Source organism: Psammomys obesus, unplaced genomic scaffold, assembly GCF_907164565.1.
Source record: "Psammomys obesus unplaced genomic scaffold, mPsaObe1.curated_primary_1811, whole genome shotgun sequence".
Lineage (NCBI taxonomy): Eukaryota > Metazoa > Chordata > Mammalia > Rodentia > Muridae > Psammomys > Psammomys obesus.
In genome coordinates, this window is record NW_026590062.1 from 29,707,701 (window position 1) to 29,728,081 (window position 20,381).

The window sequence follows — 20,381 nt, forward strand, 5'->3', positions numbered from 1 at the left end:
TGCAGGGAGAGGTCCCAAGTAATGAAAGGGATACTGGTTACATCTTATTTTATTTCTTTACAAATTAAAGATGCATTGAAAAATAAACCAATGAAAAGAAATGAAAGGTCCAGAGCAGGGGCATCCCGGGCTGGGAGCAGGCAAGCCTGACCACCGTCAATCCTAGCCCTTGTCCTGCCCCAGCCAATTGGAGTTGGAAGATAACTGTCAGCCACTCAGTCAATACCAAAGCCCGGTAACGTCCTGGCACAGGAAGACAGGGCTCCAGCCATCTCTGCCTCTCCCCAACAACGCCCAGTTTACAGAAGCCGTGTTCCTGGTGGGAGCTGAGAGGGATGTAGGCTGGCTCTGTGAGGTATTGCAAGTTGACCATCAGGCTCTCTCTAAAACCATCCAGTATTGGGGCTTCTCCATCTGCAAAGGAGGCTGCCACCTCCCCTGGGTGTTAATATGCTCTGCAATTCTGTCCCCAGGCTCATTCATCTTTAGCTATGTGCTTCTGTCCACGAAGTGCTCACCAATCATTGCAGGGAAGAGAGCACAATTAAGTAGAGAGACAAGTAGTCAATCCATCCTCAGTAACTAAGCTTTTGCTACTGACCACCAGGACCCCCAAAGGACCAGCCACTTTATTCTCCACCACCTACGGTCTCTACCCAAACTCTTGTGCACCTGTATATTTTATCCCTAATATAGGAAGTTGTTGATGACACGGAGCTGAATTTGCCACCTTCTGTAATAACCCTGGGATTCCCACTTCTCTTCCTGCCTGCCCCTTTCCATTCGGAGACTGGTCCAGATGGACACAATATTGCTAGGGCCTGGCTGCCTCCAAACCCCCAACACCAAATCATATACTGTGAACTGAGAAACTACATTCATTACAACAGGATTAGCAGGAGAAAGAGGGTAGAGTAAGGGTCCCGGGGCACCTTCCATCAGCAGGACAGGACAGAGTGGTAGGGTATTTGAGCCCAGAAAGGTGTCACCTTATATCTCGCCCTCCCCCCAAAAGAAGTCAACTGAGGTCAGCTTACATGAGTTATAAGATATGGAACTGTCCCAATTTCTCTGCCATCCTGGGGTACTTCCTGGAAGCTGGCATGGGACCCTATGCCATTTACCCACTTGCTTTAGCTCAGTAGCTGCCGAATCTCCTTGTGCATATGACAGAGAAAGTCCACATAGGATGCACCTCCACTTAGGCTCTTGTCTTCCACCAGGAAGTGCTTGAACAGCATCTCCAGCTTGTCTTCCTGTTTGACCACAATAAGCTACGGCCAGAAGGCAGGTTGTGAGGAAGGGCCAATGGAAATGAAGCACTCATTCTCTCCCTCCTCATGCTCCTTCATGCTCACTTGACAAGGTAAAAAATCCAGGATTCAGAGCAGTGTTACTGTAGCTCAGTGTTAAGAGTGCTTGCCTCACATACAGAATGCCTAGGGCTTAATATCCACCCCCACCATGGCAAAACACAAAACATCTGGGTTACCTTCATGTACCGCATTCTCTGCGCCCGCAAGCTATCAATGAGGCCTCGAACCTTCTTGGATAGTGGATTATCCAGAACTGGCAAAACACTCTAGAACAAAAATTCATGTATTACTATGATAGAGTACTTTTAAATCAAGAGGGAGCAACAGATGTAGGTATAATCTGAAAGGAGGAAGCCTGAAAAAAACTTGACAGCACCTTTCCTTGCCCCAAGCGGTCTCTGATATGTAAAGGACCAGCAGAATGACTTCACTGACCCCATAGTCAAATCACCAAAGTGTTTTTCCATACCCATATTATCCCTGACACCCTCTTCTCACCAAGCCACTGGTGATCTGACTGAAGGAAGAGACGTTGAAAAGGCTCTGGACAACACCTTGTTGGACGCTTGCTCCCACCCAGACAAAGAGGTTGAGACCATTTTCCAGCAAATATATATCGCCACTACTTAATCGCTCTTCAGAGGCTCGAACTGCTGGTGGTTCAGTGGTACTATCGAGGGGAGACTTTGTCTAGATAAAAAGGGAAAAAAGTCACCAAGAACTACAAAGACAGTCCCTTACACAAACTAAGAAAGCTAAGTCTCTAGATAGTAATAGGAAATGTACATAAAAATAAATTCCTTGATGTTGGCAATAAAGTAATCCCATTTGCTCCTTAGAGACCCTGTCCTTAGTACAGTGTCTCATACTCCATCATTCTCACCAGTGGTAGGAGCCGAGGGTAGAAGAAGACATTGGTCTCAGCCACATCCATGGAGGAAACCAGCTGTCGAACATAGGCACGGTCATCAGTAGTGACCTCAGCTCCAGGCTGCAGAACATCACTCTTCAGTACACAGTTCAGGTAAACTGGGAGTAGCTTCATGCACTCAGGTAGGATCAACTGAGGGGTTTATGGAAATAAAGTCAATGATCATGAGAAATCCCTCTAAAACAAGCTTTTGTTGAAACCACCCCTCCACTAACATTCTTGCCCCACCTGTCCTGCAGAAGAAGGGCTGGCACAGTTCTTTCTGTAACAGGCTAGGATCTGGGCACACTGGGTGATGAGAGTGTCACGTACAGTCTTCACAGGGCTGTTCAGAACACCTCGATATGCTGCATGAGAAAGAGAGACAGCAGTCACTGGTCAGCTTCCCATCACATGCACTTTCCTGCCGTCACACCTACCCAGGAGTGCTGAACCATCCTGGACCTTTCTCTCATCCCCAATCCCACCCTGCCCTGCATCTACCCTCACCAAACTTGGCCATGTAGTTGATGAGCGTGTCAGTCTCACAGTTTCGATACAGATCAGCCAACTGGGTGCAGCAGTTTAGGGCCAGGTTGTGGATGCGGAGCCGACGCTGCCCTGCACAGCTGGTATAAAGCAGGGCACACTAGGGGAAGGGAGAGAGGGGGAACTCACACCCCTCCCTCACAATCCCACCCAGCCCTTATCCTCTTCCCAGTGAGTGCATCCAGCACTCTCGTCCTGTCCCTTCTCCCGCCTGCCACCTGCAGTAGGGCTCCACTCTCTTCACTGAGCCGGTCATCATGCTTGAATTCCACAGTCACTGTCTTGTCACCATCCAATCCAGCCAACTCGACATCTGTTGTGTTGCTCATGTAGAAAGCCCCAAAGAAATCTACAGCACGGATACCTGAGGCCACAGGGACAGGTCAGGGCTGAAGATAAGACATATGCCTCAACTAGATTTAGCCTCAGCCAGAACTCACCAGTACTTGTCCGAACCCGCATCACAGCATCAAAGCCAACCTCCTTCTGTACATCCCGACGAAGGTCACGCAAGAACCGCTCCTGATCATTCTCCACCTGCAGCCCAGGCCCAGAGTCACATCACTGACCATACAGGTCATCCTGCAGTCAGTCTCCCAGCACCCCTTCCATACTACAAGCCCTCTTAATCATAATAACAGTGCAAAAAAGAACGACAATGAAGCTTTTCTACATGCATGACAAACCAGGTAACACACAGAGTGCTTTATATACAACTGTTTAATTCTGTAAATAAATCCGAGTTAGTAAACTCTACTTTGCAGATTAAAGAACAAAAGATGAGTAATTAAGTGACTATCTTTGGACACTAAGTGGGGGACCTCAGTATCAACCCAGGACTGACTTTTAAGACCCATGTGCCTAACCAGTATACTCTGGGCTCAACTTCACGCACCTGTAATAATAAAAATTATATAGTCCAATACTCATTAATTACTATAACACACACCACTAAGTTAATAGCTAAAGAGCTACTCCAAATATAAGCAGGTATTTCCACACCCAGAACTGTATACCTGAAAGCAGGCATATTTGTAGACAGAGCCTCCAGTGAGCTGGGGAACAACAGAGAGTGTGGCCACATCTACATACTGGTTAGGGAAGAGGAAGAGGTCCACACAGCAGCCTTGGGCCACACACTCTTTGGCCAGAGTCTGATAGGCACCCGTCTGAGGCTGGAACAGAGTCTGGAAGGGAACAGAAGAAATGTCAAAAAGCTTTACCCAACTTCATAGTTATGTATGTAAAATGAGAAACTCACAGTTTCTACCACCTTATAATTCCAACAGTAGGAAGGAAAAGGAAGACTAGAGAAGGGAAAAGGAAAATGTGCAGGGTGTGATTGGGCACACCTATAATTTCAGCACACAGAAGACAGAGACAAGTCACTGTAAGTATGAGGCTAGCCTGGGCTACATAGTGAATTCCAAGCCAGCCTAAGCTACATAGCTAGACCCTCCCATCTCAAAAAAAGCAAAAAATGAAAAGGAGAAAAGGAAAGAGTCTAGTCAAGTCCACTAAGAATTTTGTGAGTAGGTTGGCATTCACAAATGGGACATGTGAGAGGGCAGAATGTAATCCCAGTCCACCTGGGTGACAGTGAAGAGCTGACTTTGGAAAGTCAGCACCTTCTTCTGTAATGGAATGCCCCTCCCCATCTCTAGCCACACCTTCTCCTTGTCTGTGTTGATCAATTTCCTATCATCTCTATTCTTCAGCTTCCCTGGGGCCTCTGCAATGGGCAAGGAAGTGTGGAACAGAAACAGCTTTCCTGCACACTCAGCAGCCTAGGAAAAAAAATAAAAATTACTCATCCATTCCTCCTTTATTCATTTATTGTTCCCTCATCTTTTTCTTTGTCATTTATTAGGCACTAACTGTATGACACGCACTGACTTGCTAGACAGTTACACATAACCAAGGCTTGTTATCCAGTGGATAACATGGTCAGAGAAAAGCAGGAGAGAAGGTTACCAGGGACTCCTGCCTTACCTTCAGAGCTTCCATCCCAGCCTGGATAACTGGGGCAAATACTGTCTCTGTCTCTCTTGTATCTGCAAACATTTCTGGAATCTGATCCAATAAACTGAAAAGACAGACAACCAAAATTGCCACTCAGATTTTAACTGAATAGTTATCTGGCTCCCAGACTGAAAACTCCTGGACCACACCCCTGCCCATCTACAAACCCTGCTCAACTCCCTGGTCTTCTGTGGTTGTACCCTCCCACTCTTTCCATCTGGCTCCACCATCTGGCTCTTACCTGGTGATAACTGCCCGAGACTCACTGACATTGACCAGGAAGCCATCCAGCAGTGGCACAAACATGTCAGCCACATCAGATACAACCATCATCTGTGGCTGAGCCAAAGTGCTCTTCACATTGTAGAAGTGGAGCACCTTATTGTAGGTGACAAAGCCAACTCGGATTGCTGACTCTTCTGCTCCACCCTCCCTGTGGGAGGTGACACTGTTACTCACACTGGCCACCTTCTTCACCACCCACAATTTTATGATATAACGTTCCAGACATAATGCCCAGTCAACCCGAACATCCACCATTAACCAAAGAAGAGCAGTACTTCTTCAACTCTCACCTAGGCAGATAGTCTAAGAGTGACTTGAGCTCCTCACAGAGGAGCCGAACAAGACCAGTTCTAATGGCATTGTAGGAGACATCAATCATAAAGATGAAGGCAGGAGGACTGGGGAATTTATTGTTCTGTAGAGGAAGGAAATGTTGAAGGTAAGGAAGACAGTAAGCAGGCCAGTAGACTAGAAGGCAATAAGCATCAAAAGGGACCATGACAGGGCAAGGGAAATGATAACAGCTGATTTGGGCTCCCACAATCCTCTACCCACTGCTCCTCTCCCATTACCTTCCCTTACCTTGCAATAATCTACAGTGGCCAAGAATTCGTAAGAGCCCAGAGACAGCTCAGGACGATCATAAGCATCTATGCGTTTGCCGGTATGATCCAGATGTTGAAAATACTGGGGAGGAACTGTGGGGAAGATGCAGTGTGTTACTCAAAAGGTTCACCCTCAACCTAAGTATGCCAACTGTTAGCCAAGCTCCTTCACATCACTCCAATACCCCCTGTCCTCACCTGTGCTCTACTTCCCCAGCTCCTGACAAACGCTCCCTCATTTATCTAACTAGAAAGAGAACAATGCGGATGCAAGCCTTCCCCACACAGCTCAGCCTCCACAACACACCATCATTGATACAACTGCAAAAGGAGCACTGGAAGCGCCTCCCTCCCTCGATGAATGTCATGAGAGGGCACATATATGCTTTGCAGCGATTACAACGCAGGGGGCCAGATTCGCCGTGGTCCACAACATATGGTGAAGCCTAAGGAACAAAGAGAAGGGTTTCAGGTGGAGGGAAGCTACAGTGGGATCAGACATATGGCAACATATGACACAGACTGAAGAGAGAGGCAGCATGGCTCAGGTATTTTGCCTAGGGAAAGAATACAGTGGAAGAGAATGAAGACAGTAAGGGTATTACTGATCACCGGGAAAACTCCAGTTCTCTCTCTGTTTTCTATCCCAGAATGCATTTCTTCTTTAAAAAGGAAAGGGCCTATTAAACTGGCCATAGCACGCCAAGGGCTGCCATGAGTGTCTGAGGAGAAAGCTAAAGATTATACAGGATTTCTACTCCTGTCCTAGAGACAACTTCTGCTTCTTTCCTTGTATAGCTATGATACTTCTCCCCCATCACTCACAAGAGAATTCTGTGACACCTATTGTTGTCTCAGGTAGATGTCAGGTTAGAAATACAAGAACAGCATCTAACCATCCTCACTAGCAACCACAACGTACACTAAGCCTTGAGGTTCCAGTTCTAGAGAACTCTTTAAACAGCTACCTAATTTAAAAATGCTTTCACCAGGCATAGTGGTACATGCCTTTAATCCCAGCACTTGGGAGGTATAGGCAGGCAGATTTCTGAGTTCAAGGCCAGCCTGATCTACAGTCCCAGGAACAAATGTTCAGGAAGTCCTGTCTTGAAAAAAACAAAACAAAAACTGCTACTTTCAGGTACTAGACTGGCAGATGAGGGCCCAAGACAGGTGAGGGGTGGATTTTTGGATACAATAGCACCTTCTCTTTTATATGCCTTCCTATACCCAGTGCAAGGTTAAAGACACACACAGAGTAACACATTTATTATCATCATCAAGAGATGTGACCACACAACAGGAAATTCCCATATCCAGCTGTCTTGCCTCTAGACATGGCACTTCCTGAGTACCATGCCTAGCTCTTTATTTGTTTTGAGATGGAGTCTACTGTGTGACCAGGCTGGGCTGGAACTGCATGACCTCCTGTTTCAGGTTCCTGAGAGCTACAAATACAGATGTAAGCTTCAAAATACAGCTGGTTCTGGTTCTTTTCATTTGTTCTTCCTACAATCCTGGTCTCACAAAGTAATTTGTTTGGCTTTTTGCTTTCATCCTTATCACTGATACCAGGTTTGGGCCCTAGGAAAGAAAGATACCAAAGATACTGGCTATCCCCTCCTGCCCAACCAAAATGACTTCCATGTCAGCCAGAATCACGTCGAGAAAGAAACCTTATCTCCTCCCTCTTTCTCTTTCATTGTATTCTCCCCTTCCCTGACTTACCTCCTCTGGGGGCAGCCTTGCCAGTGGCTTGATGACAGCTGCCAGAGGCACCTGAGCCTGCTTAGCCATGTCAGATGTGCAAGGAATATTATAGGATGTGCATCGAATGTACCGGGGACTTGCATTCCCTGAAGGTAAAAGATATGAGTCACATCATAGAAGGCTTCCGGATACCAGCTCTCCATTGGTGAATCACTCCACCTCCACACATGTTAAGAGTTGGCAGTAGCTTTTAGCCCCCTGAAGGACTGAGGGAGGAGCAGAGATGGGGTGGGGACACTGGTCTCTACTTAAAGACTAACAAAAGCATGATCCATAGCAGATAGCTTTAAAGAATTAGCTGCCTTATGGAAATAGACATTAAAGTTCTCACCTTGGTCTTTCACCAGGAAATTGGTAGTGACTAAAGGTGGCACCTGTCCACGTACACCAGTAACAAATGGCTCTGAACCCCGGTTGTTCCTATCATCTTCAATAACCTGAATCTGTAGGAAAAAAGTGGAATGAGTAGTATGATAAGAAAAAGTATTGGACAGCAGCAGGCCAGAACTGTAGCACAAGAACAAATGACTTGCCAAAACCCACTACATGCACCAGGCATGCTTTCCTACTGGAGACCATATCAAATGCCACAATGCTAACCTTCTACTTTGCAGCAGTTATCAAGGAGATGCTTGGTGGGTCTGGGTGAGAATGGACTTTCTGATAAATCAGTCCCTGGCCTCCAATCATTGGTAAGTACCCTTTTATTCCTCCCACTCCAGGAACGTTTCAACTCTGATCCCAAAGCATAAGACATGATTAGATTCCATTCTCCATTCCCATCAAACCTTTCCCTCCCTTCTTCTCCTCAAGACACACTGAGTAAGACCAAGGAGAACAGATAACAGAAACTCATGTAGAAATGAATCTACCTGGAATGGTTCTAAACTCAATGAAATTAACAAGGAACACGGAAAGGAGAGAATTAAACAGCCAGAAATGATCAGGTAAGGTAAGGAAGCAAATGCTGCCTTCCTTTTAGGTGAGCATCAGTGGGTCCATATAGGAGAGGATAAGTACCCAATCCTTATGGCCCGGTCCTCAAACCTCTACATGTGACAAGACATTGAAGAGAACAAACACAAAAAGGATATACAAAGCTGGTAATCAAACCCTTGTGCAAGCTGATAACCTTTGGTCAGTTACTTCAAGATGAATTTGGTAAAACCAGAAAAGTAAAGGGCAAATAAGACTATATCCCACAGCAGAAGGAGTTGAAGCTTAGAGACACACCAGAGTCTAAAGTCTTCAGATGAGGTCACCCACATTCTTCCCCTGTAAGAAATGCCATGAACCTGTACGTTCATAGACACCCACCGAAACATTTCTCCTCACCAAACTGGAAGGATCTGCTGCTCAATTCTGTCTGGTTCCATCACAATGCCACACACAAGCTCCTGGAGGAGCCAGCAAGACTAAAACCAAAGATTACCATGCCACCGGGCCCACCCGTAGAGCTGGCCATCCACCATCCCATATTCAAGGCACTGCTAACAGTTTGCTGTCTCCTGCACACATTGTGACTTAGGGCATGCATATCCTTCAGCTTATAAAAGCAAGGATCTAGAAGGGTTCAGGGAAGAGAATGAAAAGGGATGGACATGGTGGATGAGGTGAAGTCACAGGCATGCATGAGTGACACTAACACAGGGATGACAAGCACATACGCCCACCCCCTGCACTTACTGGACTAGGAATGGCATCAGGGTCTATTCTGTGCCTGGTTTTCTGCTGAGGAGGCAGCTCATTAAGTTGCTTTTAGTGTTTTAATAATAAAGGCAGCAAGGATATACAGGGAGGGAAACAAAAGAACAAGAGGCAGATATTACTTCTCTAACCCTGGTGAATCAGACTTGAAAAGCTGGAACCCAGCTCGGATTTCAGAAGTCAGGGACCCAGTGGATCTGGAATTCCAAGTCTCTCTAGCCCTCTCTAGGCCTCACAAGAAGGCCTCCGTGACTCAGACTACAATGGAGCAAGATAAGGTCAGGTAGCACAGGCAGGAGGCCCTTATGGGAAAGCCCTCAAGAAAAAAAGTTCCTGAGAAGGCCAAGCCTATGCCTAAGAACTCTCATGCCGGGAGATGCCTTGGCTGTCTAGCTAGACTCTCCTTCCCACCATGGAGGAGAGAGGGAGAATCTGTTAGTGTTCTTGGGTTCCCCTTAGCCAATAGGCTTCCTCACCATGGTAGTACCCCAAAGGAAGAAGGAAGAGAACAGAATGGAATATGACAATGGCTAAGTATGAAGAGGTAACCAACACTGATGTTACAGATAGGATATAAAACAGGCCCTACATGGAAAAACTACTTTACCCATGTCCAGTAAGGAGGGGTTGAGTATTCCAGTGGCTCTGGGGGAGAAGCAGCTTCCTCAATGGACTTTACATGTACACTACCTTCATACGCTGTGATTGTTCCCCATCCACACAACAGGGGCCTGCCAATCAATAGTACTGGGGGACGTCACCTACAACACTGCTGTATAGGAGCAGAGAGGAACTAGTGAACTGCTACCTGCTCTGACGTCAACAAGAATGATATTCTACTCGATCTAAGGGAGTGGGAACTGGCAACTACTCTACAGAAGGGCAAAGATGACCATGTTATCATTATGTCCAAGAGCCACAGAGCATAACTCTCAACCAGAGCTCTACCACTATCTTGATCACTCTTGGTTCCCTTTTTCCCTATATAGCTGTGGAGTTAAACTGCCCTAAAAGACTTTGGGGACTTCAAGTTCCATTTCAAAGGCTTAGACATCACATCTAAATTTTAAGTCTTATAGAAGATGGCTGAAAAGGGAATACTATCAGAAAATGCCAAGCAAACATCTTATCTAGGTCAGTCTGCATCTCTGGCAGACAAACATGTTTCCCCAAGACCACATAAGCACCTACTTACAGGGCTGGGGATGGCATCAGGGTCCAGGCGCTTAGGAGGCAGTGGCTGAGGAGGCCCCGGCTGACTGCCAAAGGTAGGTGCTCCAGGGTATGAGCTCTCATAATTAGGCTGAGGGCCTCGGGCTGGTCCAAAGGAACCTGAAGACAAGGGCACAAAGTTGACAAACTCAACATCCCTTCCCTATTTCTTAAAGCCTCAGGAAAATAACTGAGATTATAAGGTATCGTAGTGCCTGAGGAAGCCAAGAAAGGCCATACTATCTGAATGAACTATGAGACATGAAAATTGTCTTACAAACCTCACACCCTAGTAATGGTACCCTGAAGCTGTCCATCTAATTTACTACTTGGCAAGCAGTACCAAAACAAACAAAAAGCCCTCAAGAGCTGAAGCCTTTGTCTTCTAGCCAGATGGTGGGGAGAAAACTCACCATTCTGCTGCAGCTGATAACCCGGCTGCTGAGGGGAGTGCATAGGTGGTGGTGGTACTGGGGGCCCAGGCAGCTGAGGGCCTGGGGGCAAAGCATGAGCAGGAGGCGAGGACACATGGTTGGCCTGGTTCACTGGGAGACTCCCAAAGCCCTGTCCAGGCGGGAGTGGACCAGTCATGGAAGGCATCCGAGGACCACCTGAAGCTGGGGATGTGAAGTTGGAAGCCAGTGGTGGGGCAGATCGCAGGGGAGGCTGGACTCCAGGATGACCTTGAGCCTGGCTAAGGGGAGGAGCCTGACTCTGAGGATAGGAGCCATATGGACCAGAATTAAGGAAACTTCCTGAGGCTGAGGCCAATGATGTTGGTGGGCCTGTGAGATAGAAGAAGTAGAGGTGGAGGCACAGTCATTCTGCCTCACTTGGTAAATTATTTCTGCTCCCACCAAAAAAACAGAAAGCAAAAACAACAACAAAAACCAAACAAACAAACAGAAGACTCTCCCTTCATCTGGGCTCAAAGGCACAGGAAATAAAAATTTCCAGAACCAAATCTTTCTGAAAACTAGATGATAGAGGTCCCACCAGTACTTACCATAGCCCAACCCAGAAGGGGGAGGGGCTTGGGGCACAGCACCAGTGATCTGCATTCCAGCCAGCTGTGCAGTCACCTGTGTACTTGGGGGCGGGCCATAGGGCTGAAGCACAGGTGGTTGGCTGACGACAGGGGCCAATGGGGACCCAAACTGCTGAGACCCAGGGAGCCTATTAAAAACCAAAACAAAACAGAGATGACTAGAGGGGTGAGTTGTCAAAGCTGGTGGAGTTCCCCACCATTACAGGAAGCTACCTTGTGTTCTGGCATGTTATGTTCATCCTGAGCTCTCTGAGAGCTTCATACCTGAACAGTTGTGGCCAAGTGGCATTCTTCATTGTCTACATAAATAAGATTTGTGGAAAAGCTTACTTTCCACTAGGCTCACTCCACACACACCAAGCACTCTTGGGCAAACACTTTATAGAGAAGTTAGCGCCTCCTGAGCCTCAGTCTTGTGTTGGCAAACTGCCTCAGTTTTGTGATCTACACCTGAGGAAGTTGAAAGGAAAGGCACACATAAGCACACAGCACACTTACAGCAAGTGCTCACTTAGGTAATATGAGACTGATAAATACAATTTGATTGTTTAGCTTTTTCTGTTTATTTAGGTTTTTGTGTTTTGTTCTTGTTTTTTGAGACAGGCTTTCTCTTGTGTAGCTCTGGCTGTCCTGCAACTCATTCTGTACACCAGACTGGCCTGGAACTCACAGAGATCCACCTGCATCTGCCTCTGCCTCTGGAGTTCTGTGTGTGCACGCATGCCCACATATGTGCTAGGGTTAGTGAGTGCATGCAGGTCAGAGGACAACTTTCAGATGTTAGTTCTCCACTTCCATCATGTTGAAGCAGATTTCTAGTTTCTGCTGCACAGCACACTCCAGGCTAGCTAGCCGTCTAGCTTCTTCCCAACTCTCCTGTTTCCACATCCCATCTTCTGTAAGAGTGCTGGGGTTACAGATGTGCACCATGCCTCCAGGACTGGCTATGGTGTTCAAACTGAGGTCATTGGGCATTTTACCCACTAAACCATCTCCCAGCCTCTCCCTGCCTTAATTTATCTATACTAAATAGCTAGTACTTTACACGTGATCAGCTCCATCTGTTCTTTAGTTTAACACTCATCCAGTCATTCATTCAGCCAGCCTGTTACTTTTCCTTCAACTGGAATCTCTTTTACGTGTGTATTGTGCTCGGACTTGAACCCACAGACTTGCATAAGCTAGGTAAGCACAAACTCTAATGGTGAACTATCCCACTACTCCCATCCTTAGTATTGCTTTCAACTAGTATTTTTACTAGTGATCCTTACCTTAAGCTCCTTGCTGGGCTTTGTACTGTTTTGTGGTACACAACAATAACATACTGTTATTAACCACATGGCAGATGCTCAATCAATCTTGTCAGTCTAATTATATTGCATGGTATTGCTCCAATAATGTGGATCATTTCTACCAACAGCCTAGTGTTATTCTGTCAAATGCTCCACCACACCTATATATAGCATCTACAGTTTTTCTATTTAATCTAACTCTACAGCAAAATAGTGAGACAGAGTAGATAGGAAAATAAAACACTGAAAGAATAACAAAACAAACTATAACCACAGTTTAAAACTGATTCCCACCTTAACTTGTAAGACATAACACAGATATGTACACTTGAGCAATTCTAATGTAGCCAATGGCACAAGAAAGCAAATCAAAAAGTATAGACCAAAAGGCCCTACATATATCTTCTTCATGATTCCTTCCCTTTTCTCCCAGGGGTAACTACTCCTCTAATTCTCAATTATCATCCCCTTGTATTTAAAGCAGTACAGTTCAGTTTTGTCAGTTTTTTAGCCTTAAAAAAAAATACACACACACACACACACACACACACACACACACACACACTCTGGAGTTTTCATATTTTTATGAAATTTAACTATGATGTTCCCATTCCATTAAATGTTATTCCATTAAGCTGGGCACTTTTAGTCCCAGCACTCAGGAGGCAGAGGCAGGCAGATCTCTGTGAGTTTGAGGTCAGCCTCAAACTGATCTACAACAGAGCAAGTTTCAGGATAGCCAAGGCTACACAGAGAAACCCTGTCTCAAACAAACAAACAAACAAACAAACACACACACAAACAAACATTATTCCATTAAATATGCACAACCTGATCTAATGAGGTGGCTCATAGTTTAGGTATAGTTCAGGCCACCAAGCCTGACCTGAGTTTGATTGCCAAATCTATATGGTAGAAGAGAAACAACACCCACAAGTGACCTCTGACCTCTACACTTACCACGCATGTACCTACAAACAGAAATGTTAGATATGTAATAAAAAATGCTAGCGGGGTGGCACACACCTTTAATCCCAGCATTTGAGAGCCAGAGGCAGGCAGATATCTGAGTTAGAGCCCAGTCTGGTCTACAGAGCTAGTTCCCATGACAGCCAGCGCTACACAAAGAAATCCTGTCTTAGGAAAAAAACAAAAAAAAGTGACAACTCATCTAAACATTTTCCTGTACATATATATTTTAGTTTTCATACTTTAATGAGTTTTTTTTTTTTTTTTTTTAATTGAGGTGCTAGAGATCAAACCCAGGGCTTTACCCACTTTAGAGAAACACAATTTTGGGTGAGTAAAAACAGTGTTGCTGGAGCTAGAAAGATGGCTCAGCAGTTATAAGTGTGTACTGTTTTATTTATTTATTTGCTTGCTTGCTTGCTTGCTTGCTTGCTTATTTGGCTTTTCAAGATGGTTTCTCTGTGTAGCCTTGGCTGTCCTGGACTTACTTTGTAGACCAGGCTGGCCTCACAGAGACCTGCCTGCCTATGCCTCCCAGAGTGTTGAGATTATAGGCGTGTGCCACTGCACCCAGCTCATGGTTATACTTTTTAATTTATTACCAGCACCCAAACAACGTTCTGACAGACACGAATGTTCTCCTTTAATAGACTCTTTATGCAAAGAGAAGTTTATCAGGGTCTCATTATTTATGCAGCTTTTTTTCTGAGTCTTCTTATAACTGGCCATGAACAAATTTAACCAGTCAGTCCTACTAAGTGCCTGATTTAGTGAAAAGGGAGACAGACACAGACAACCTTCCTTTAGCGAAGGTTCATGAGGAAATATTCAGGAAATGTCACTGTGGAAATAGATGTCTGGTAAAGGGGGAAAAGGTAATATGGAAAGGTAATATGGAAAAGAACCCAGGAACTAAGATGGGTTCATAATAGGGCTAGACATCAGTAGCACCTGTAACCTGGAAAAAGGACTGGCAACATGGCTCTGTGGGTGAAGATGTTTACTATCAAGCCTAAAGACTTGAGTTTGTCCCCAGAACCCACATACTGGGAGGAAAGAACTGCTTCCTACAAGCTGTCCTCTGACCTCCACATGCACCCCATGCACACATGCCCACACATGTATCACTTATGCACACAGAATGTATAAATGGAATAAAATAATTACAAGAAGACAAACATGATAGAGGGAGGAGAATAAAGAATCTAAGAGAAAGGGAAAAACAGAGCTCGTAACGTTGCTATGTCTTTAGGCTAACCCAGTACATACCTTTGCAGCTGAGCTGAGGAGCTTGGCCCATTCTGTATATCACCTTGACCAAATTGGCCATATGTACTCTGACCACAAGGGGCCTGCACTGTTGAGGCTGGAGGTGCCCCTGAGGAAGGTGGGGCTCTCGGCACACCTGAGGGTAAAGGACAGAAAATAAATGGCTGGAAATAACTTTCTCCTCTGCTTTGAGGCTGGAATGCAAAGCAAGAGTCAATAAGAGAAACTTTCACAGATCCTACTCTCCAGCTGCACAGCAAAAAGGACACCATGCAATTCTCACTACCACAGTATCTGGCATGGATATCCAACAAACAGGCTACTTTCTCCGACATATTAAGGTGAAGCTATTCAGAGCAACACAACACAGACCTTCCTCCGATCAACACACACTTTCTTTCTCACTCAATCTAAGACTCAATCTCAAAAAAAGAAAGAAAAAGAAGAAAGAAACCAGAGGTCTGGGGATGTGGTCAGTTGCTTGCCTAGGATGAAGCCTTGAATTCAAATCCCAGCACAACATAAAAAAACTGCCTGGCAGGGTCTAGAAAGATGGCTCAGTGGTTTAGGACCTGGGTTCTAATTGCAGAGGACCTAGGTTCTATTCCTAGTATCCAAATGGTAGCTCACAACCATCTGTAACTCCAATTCCAGAGGAGCCAACTACCTCTTCTGACTTCTGAATACATACATGCAGGCAAAATATTCTCACCAATAAAAGAAAATAGTAAATAAGTTTTTCTGCCTTTTCTCCCCCTTTCTCCTCTTCCTGCTGTCTCTCCCCCAGTGTCCACTTCCTTCCCCTCTCTTGCTGCAACCAATAAACCTACATTTATATAATACTAAAGAAAAAAGAGAAAGAAGAAAGAAAATAGTAAATAAACTACATGGTGTTGTTCCTATACAACAAGGAAATCAAGAGGACCAGAAATTCAAGAAACTGGTGGCTGGGGAGTTGTTTGTTTGTTTTACAGTGCTGGGGACTGAGTCCATGGCTTTACGCCTGCTAGGCAAGTGTTCCTTCCTTCCTTTCACTACCAGAAAGGTACTTCCCAGAGACTGTTCTGACCCCCACTTTATACATTTTATAAATCCTACTCATGTTGTTTTTGCTCTTCTCCATGTTCAGTAGTCTGCTCACACCTCTAAGACCTTTTTTTCCTCCAAGAAAAAAAGGTGAGATGGCTTATCCTACTGTCAATGCTGTTATCTACATTCTCACAAAAGCTGGGCTCTGTCCTTTTTCTGATCAGATCTCCCATCAAAACTACTTCCACTAAGCTTAGCCATACTTTCAAGCATAAAACACAAGAAGTGACAAGTTACATGGAAAATCCCTTTTGAAATGTTCCTGACCCTCAGGAGAGATCAGATTCAGTGAACTTGCTCACTAACCATAACAGAACCAGGCGGGTTTCCCTTCAATAATAAACCTCTCTCAAAAGAGTGACAAACTCCATTCTGATAAGTCAGACCTAACAGAGCAGAAGTGGACTCTGTCCAGTCAAAGTCCCACCCCAGAACACAGCACTTCTAAAGAACCAAGACCTAATTTTACCACTTCACTGTTTTCAATGTGATTAAAATGGTAATATTTCATTCATTCTCAAAACCTATCCATGCCTTGCCTGACTGGTATCTTCTTCTCCTCTTTGTTAATCTACTCTTTTTAATTTTTTTAAAGTTGTATTTATGTATTTATTATTAATGTATTTATTAGATTTTGTATTCATGTGTATGAGTGATCTGCTCATATGTACATCTGTGCATCACATACATGACCGGTGCCTGCAGAGGTCAGAAGAGGGCATTGGATCCCTTGCAACTGAAGTTGTGGGTGCTTGTGAGCTGCCATGTATGTCCTGGGAATTGAGCCTGGGTTCTCTACAAGAATAAGTGCTTTTAACCACTAAGCCATCTCTCTACTCCCCCATAACGTTATATTTATGTATTTATTATGTATGGAGATTAGAAGACAACTTGTGTTCTCCTTCTACCATATGGGTCTCAGGGATTGAACTTAGGTCACTATGCTTAATCGTAAGCACCTTTACCTGCTGAGCCATCTCAAGCCTCTAATTCTACCCTACCCATCTTATCTATTGATCTGTCTATTTATTTATTGGTGGTTCTAGGGATTGAAACTAGGCTCTCATACATGTTAGGCAAGCAGTTTGCTAATGATTTGTATATTCTTTTTCACTTTTATTTTTAAACAGAATCTTACTCTATTACTTAAGCTGGATTTAGACTAATTCTATAGCCCTGGCAGGCCTTGAACTTGTAACCCTCCTGCTGCAGGCTCCCTCATAACCAGAATTATGGGCCTGTCCCAACAGGCCTGGTGGAATCTACTCTCTTAAACAACATAAGGTTTGGTTGCTGAGCATTGGTGGTGCACACCTTTGATCCCAGCACTCAGGAGGCAGAAGCAGGCTGAGTTCAAAGCCAGCCTGTTCTACAGAGACAGTTCCAGGACAGCCAAGGCTACACAGAGAAACCCTGTCTGGAAAACAACAGCAAAAGACTAATAGAGTTTGCACACTATAAGTCTTCAGCCAGCCTAACCAAAAAGTCAACTATTAATAACTTCACAGATCTGCAAAGGACCAGCTACTCTTCTTAAAAAATTATCATAAAACAAAACCCTGAGGGCTGGCAGCACAGCGCCATGATAAAGCATGAATACACGAGGCCTATATTCAACCCCCCCCCCAAGACACACACAAAGAATCTAATGCAACACCAAGTTTTCTTATTTCACTGATAGTACAAAACATCCAAGAAGAGAAAACCCAAGCAAAGGAAAATGAAAGACAGTAAAAGATCCAGGGAGCACTAAAAGTCAGACATACAAATATCCTTTTCCTCCCAGAGTCATGTACAGACAAATGTGTCCCAGAGTAATCTTAATAAGAACCAGAAGTAAAATAAGAGGCATCTCAACACATAGGAGAAATAAGTGACTTCAGGGAAGCTTGAAGTCAACAGGCAATAGAAGAGCTCTGACCACAATTCTTCCATCTAGCTCTTAGTAATGCAGCCAGGTGAGGGAGTCCGGCGTGACACCCACAGAAGTGAGCTGTTACTGAATCTGGAAGATGCATTACCACTAGATGTCTCAAGTGGAAACAGTCACACATGTAAAAACAGGATGAGAGAGTCTACCCACAGGCCCTCTTTTCAGAGAGACAGACTCATGTTCCTCCATCACAGTCCCTAAGTAGCTTCATCAGAGCAATACAATCTAACCTGAAGACTGCTCATTCCCTTCCTTAGCTCAAAAGGAACCTGGAAACATACCTTGGGAAGGTGTCTGCTGATAGCCTGGCACTGGGCCATTGTAGGCTCCATAGGGAGTAGCAGGGACTGCAGGTCCTGATTGCCCACCATAACTGGACTGATGATAACCTGGGTAGATAGGCTGGTTCTGCCCAAATGGTGGAACAGGTGGAGCTGACTGGTTGACATTCATTATGAGAGCATCCCCGATCTGATCTCACCTATTTGATGAAGGAAAATAATCAGTCAAAACAAACTCTCTAAAGAAAAAGCAACTATTCAGGGAAGGAAGTAAGAAACAAAAAGGGATTGACCTTATCGGCAGTGATCAGTTAAACTGCTCCTACACCACCACAGGATCTCAGAAACCTCCTGCCCCAGCCAGTACCCAATCACTTTCCTCAAAGCAAGGATTTTGTTGCTGTGAACCCCATGTTGTGTCAGTGCCAAGAGGTTTACATTTCAACTCCAGAAATACCTAATGGACAGACAGCAGCCACCACTCTCCAGGGACATGGTTTTCAGGGTCTACTCAACCAGAGTCCTTTCACTGATAACTACCATGATGTTACAGGTAAATAAAACAATGTTTCCACTTACCATTCATTCCTTCTACCACCAACTCATCATTCATCCCATAACACTGAGTTAGTTCAAATGTATTGGGTTTTGTTTTTAAACCACGAAGGCAAAAAGTAAAAAATGGATAAACTAAAGTCCCTCCCCCAACAAAAGACAAACTGAAGAGCAGTTGCTTGGGAAAAATAACATTCTTTGTCTGACCTACAATAATCCAAATGTTACTCTGACCCCAGTCTTTCCATGAAGAGTGTATTAACCTTACAGATGAAGCTAAAGATTAAAAAAAAAAAAAAAAGTAACAATATTCCGTGACAAATATAATTCATCTCATCCCTCAAGTGGAAGGTTATGGGTATTCTAAATCCAGAAGCATACCTGTAATTCTGTTTCTGTTCTAATGTTTGTTTGATAGGTTCCTATCAAAAGTATTACAATCTTGCCCGGCAACAGAAGGATGAGTCGGAGGTCCTTTCAAGGGTCATTCCAAGAAGAGGACAGCAAATCTGAACAGTTTATCATTCTAATTATTCTACAAGCTGAAGAGGCCCAGAGTGAGACCTCTCAGGTGCTGCAGTAGGACAATGGGCCTTTCTCTTTGCTAGGAAAGCCCGAATCCTGAATCACTCCCGGACTGAAAACTTATTAAAGTCAAAGCCGTTTTAGGAGCTGTCATCCCAAAGCCTAAACCTTGTACATGCCACCAACACTAAGCTTGAGAGATGTCCCTCTCCCTTTAACTTCCTGAAGGAGGGAGGGGGACGGAATAAGCTCGGAGTAAAACTCTAATCTAGACTCCATTCTCGGTAGACAGTCGAGGGTGACAACCCAAAGGGGCGGGGCAAGCTTCCTAGAACTCTGAAAGTACCCGAGACGCGGAGGCTTGAGAGCTCCAGAGATCGAGATCGGGAAGCCAAGGCTGCCTCTAGGGCCACGATGAGGGCCGGCTCATTAAGTAGACCAAGCTTCTAATGCCCTTCAACATGCCGGGAGGGCAAGGCGGGAGCCGGAACCCGGGCCAGGAGATGAAGGGAGGGGTCTGGGGAGCTGAGACCCAAGCCCGGTCACAAATGCGGGAGGTGAGGGTCTCTTTCCAGGCCCCGCCCCCAGGCTCCTCCCTTTCCTCTAAAACCGGACCGCGATCAGGCCAGAAATACCCTGGCCTCTCCTCAGCATTCCTCCCCACCACGCAACCTCGCGATGCCACTCCTCACCCGGCTCCAGATCCAGGTTCGACTTCGTTTCTAACGTCAAGGCTCCCAGACTCAACTTCCGGTTCCGAGGGGGCTGGAGTGTCGTCCCCGGAAGTTCCGCTCCATGCTCTAGGGCTTGCCCCTCCTTCTGCCACGTCGGCCTTAGGCACGCTTCCGGGAACCCGGATGCCGCGCATGCGTCTGAGTTCTTTCCCGTCTTGGCCGCAGTTTGGGAAGTGCTGCTGGAGTTTCATGTTTTTGTTTTTGTTTTTGTTTTCCAGATTTTCCACACACTTTACGGCTTTACCAGTTGAAAGAATATTGAGAAAACTAGGTCAGATTATTTTTAGAAACGCTTCCTTCGTCATGTCGA

At 45.2% G+C, this 20,381-nt stretch overlaps 1 protein-coding gene across 4 annotated transcripts; it reads right to left on the minus strand.

Annotated features, from left to right (window-relative positions):
- Nucleotides 1-31: 31 nt before the first annotated feature.
- Nucleotides 32-20,099, minus strand: Sec24c (SEC24 homolog C, COPII coat complex component). Of its 4 annotated transcripts, none has more exons than XM_055605862.1 (24): nucleotides 20,030-20,099; nucleotides 18,258-18,457; nucleotides 14,955-15,090; nucleotides 11,383-11,552; nucleotides 10,790-11,161; nucleotides 10,360-10,496; nucleotides 9,144-9,212; nucleotides 7,789-7,900; nucleotides 7,416-7,543; nucleotides 5,995-6,133; nucleotides 5,665-5,780; nucleotides 5,373-5,497; nucleotides 5,039-5,230; nucleotides 4,768-4,861; nucleotides 4,446-4,562; nucleotides 3,792-3,962; nucleotides 3,216-3,312; nucleotides 2,994-3,139; nucleotides 2,737-2,875; nucleotides 2,476-2,594; nucleotides 2,200-2,379; nucleotides 1,815-2,006; nucleotides 1,493-1,582; nucleotides 32-1,274 (listed from the first exon to the last, which is right to left on the minus strand). In XM_055605862.1, the coding sequence occupies exons 2-24, from the start codon at nucleotides 18,427-18,429 to the stop codon at nucleotides 1,134-1,136; spliced, it is 3,354 nt and encodes a 1,117-aa protein (XP_055461837.1). In that variant the 5' UTR covers nucleotides 18,430-18,457; nucleotides 20,030-20,099; the 3' UTR covers nucleotides 32-1,133. The 4 variants fall into 4 exon arrangements, with proteins under 4 accessions (XP_055461837.1, XP_055461838.1, XP_055461839.1 ...); XM_055605863.1 differs by lacking the exon at nucleotides 20,030-20,099 and adding an exon at nucleotides 19,684-20,010; XM_055605864.1 differs by lacking the exon at nucleotides 20,030-20,099 and adding an exon at nucleotides 19,194-19,324.
- Between the last annotated feature and the right edge of the window lie 282 nt (nucleotides 20,100-20,381).

Excerpts from the sequence above, each read along its gene's own strand:
- Sec24c (XM_055605862.1), bottom strand. The coding sequence starts at position 18,429 with ATGAATGTCAACCAGTCAGCTCCACCTGTTCCACCATTTGGGCAGAAC. Across the intron at positions 7,544-7,788 it reads TTTCCTGGTGAAAGACCAAG|GGAATGCAAGTCCCCGGTAC; the intron begins GTGAGAACTTTA and ends TTTTACCTTCAG. Across the intron at positions 4,563-4,767 it reads CTGGGATGGAAGCTCTGAAG|GCTGCTGAGTGTGCAGGAAA; the intron begins GTAAGGCAGGAG and ends TTTTTTTCCTAG.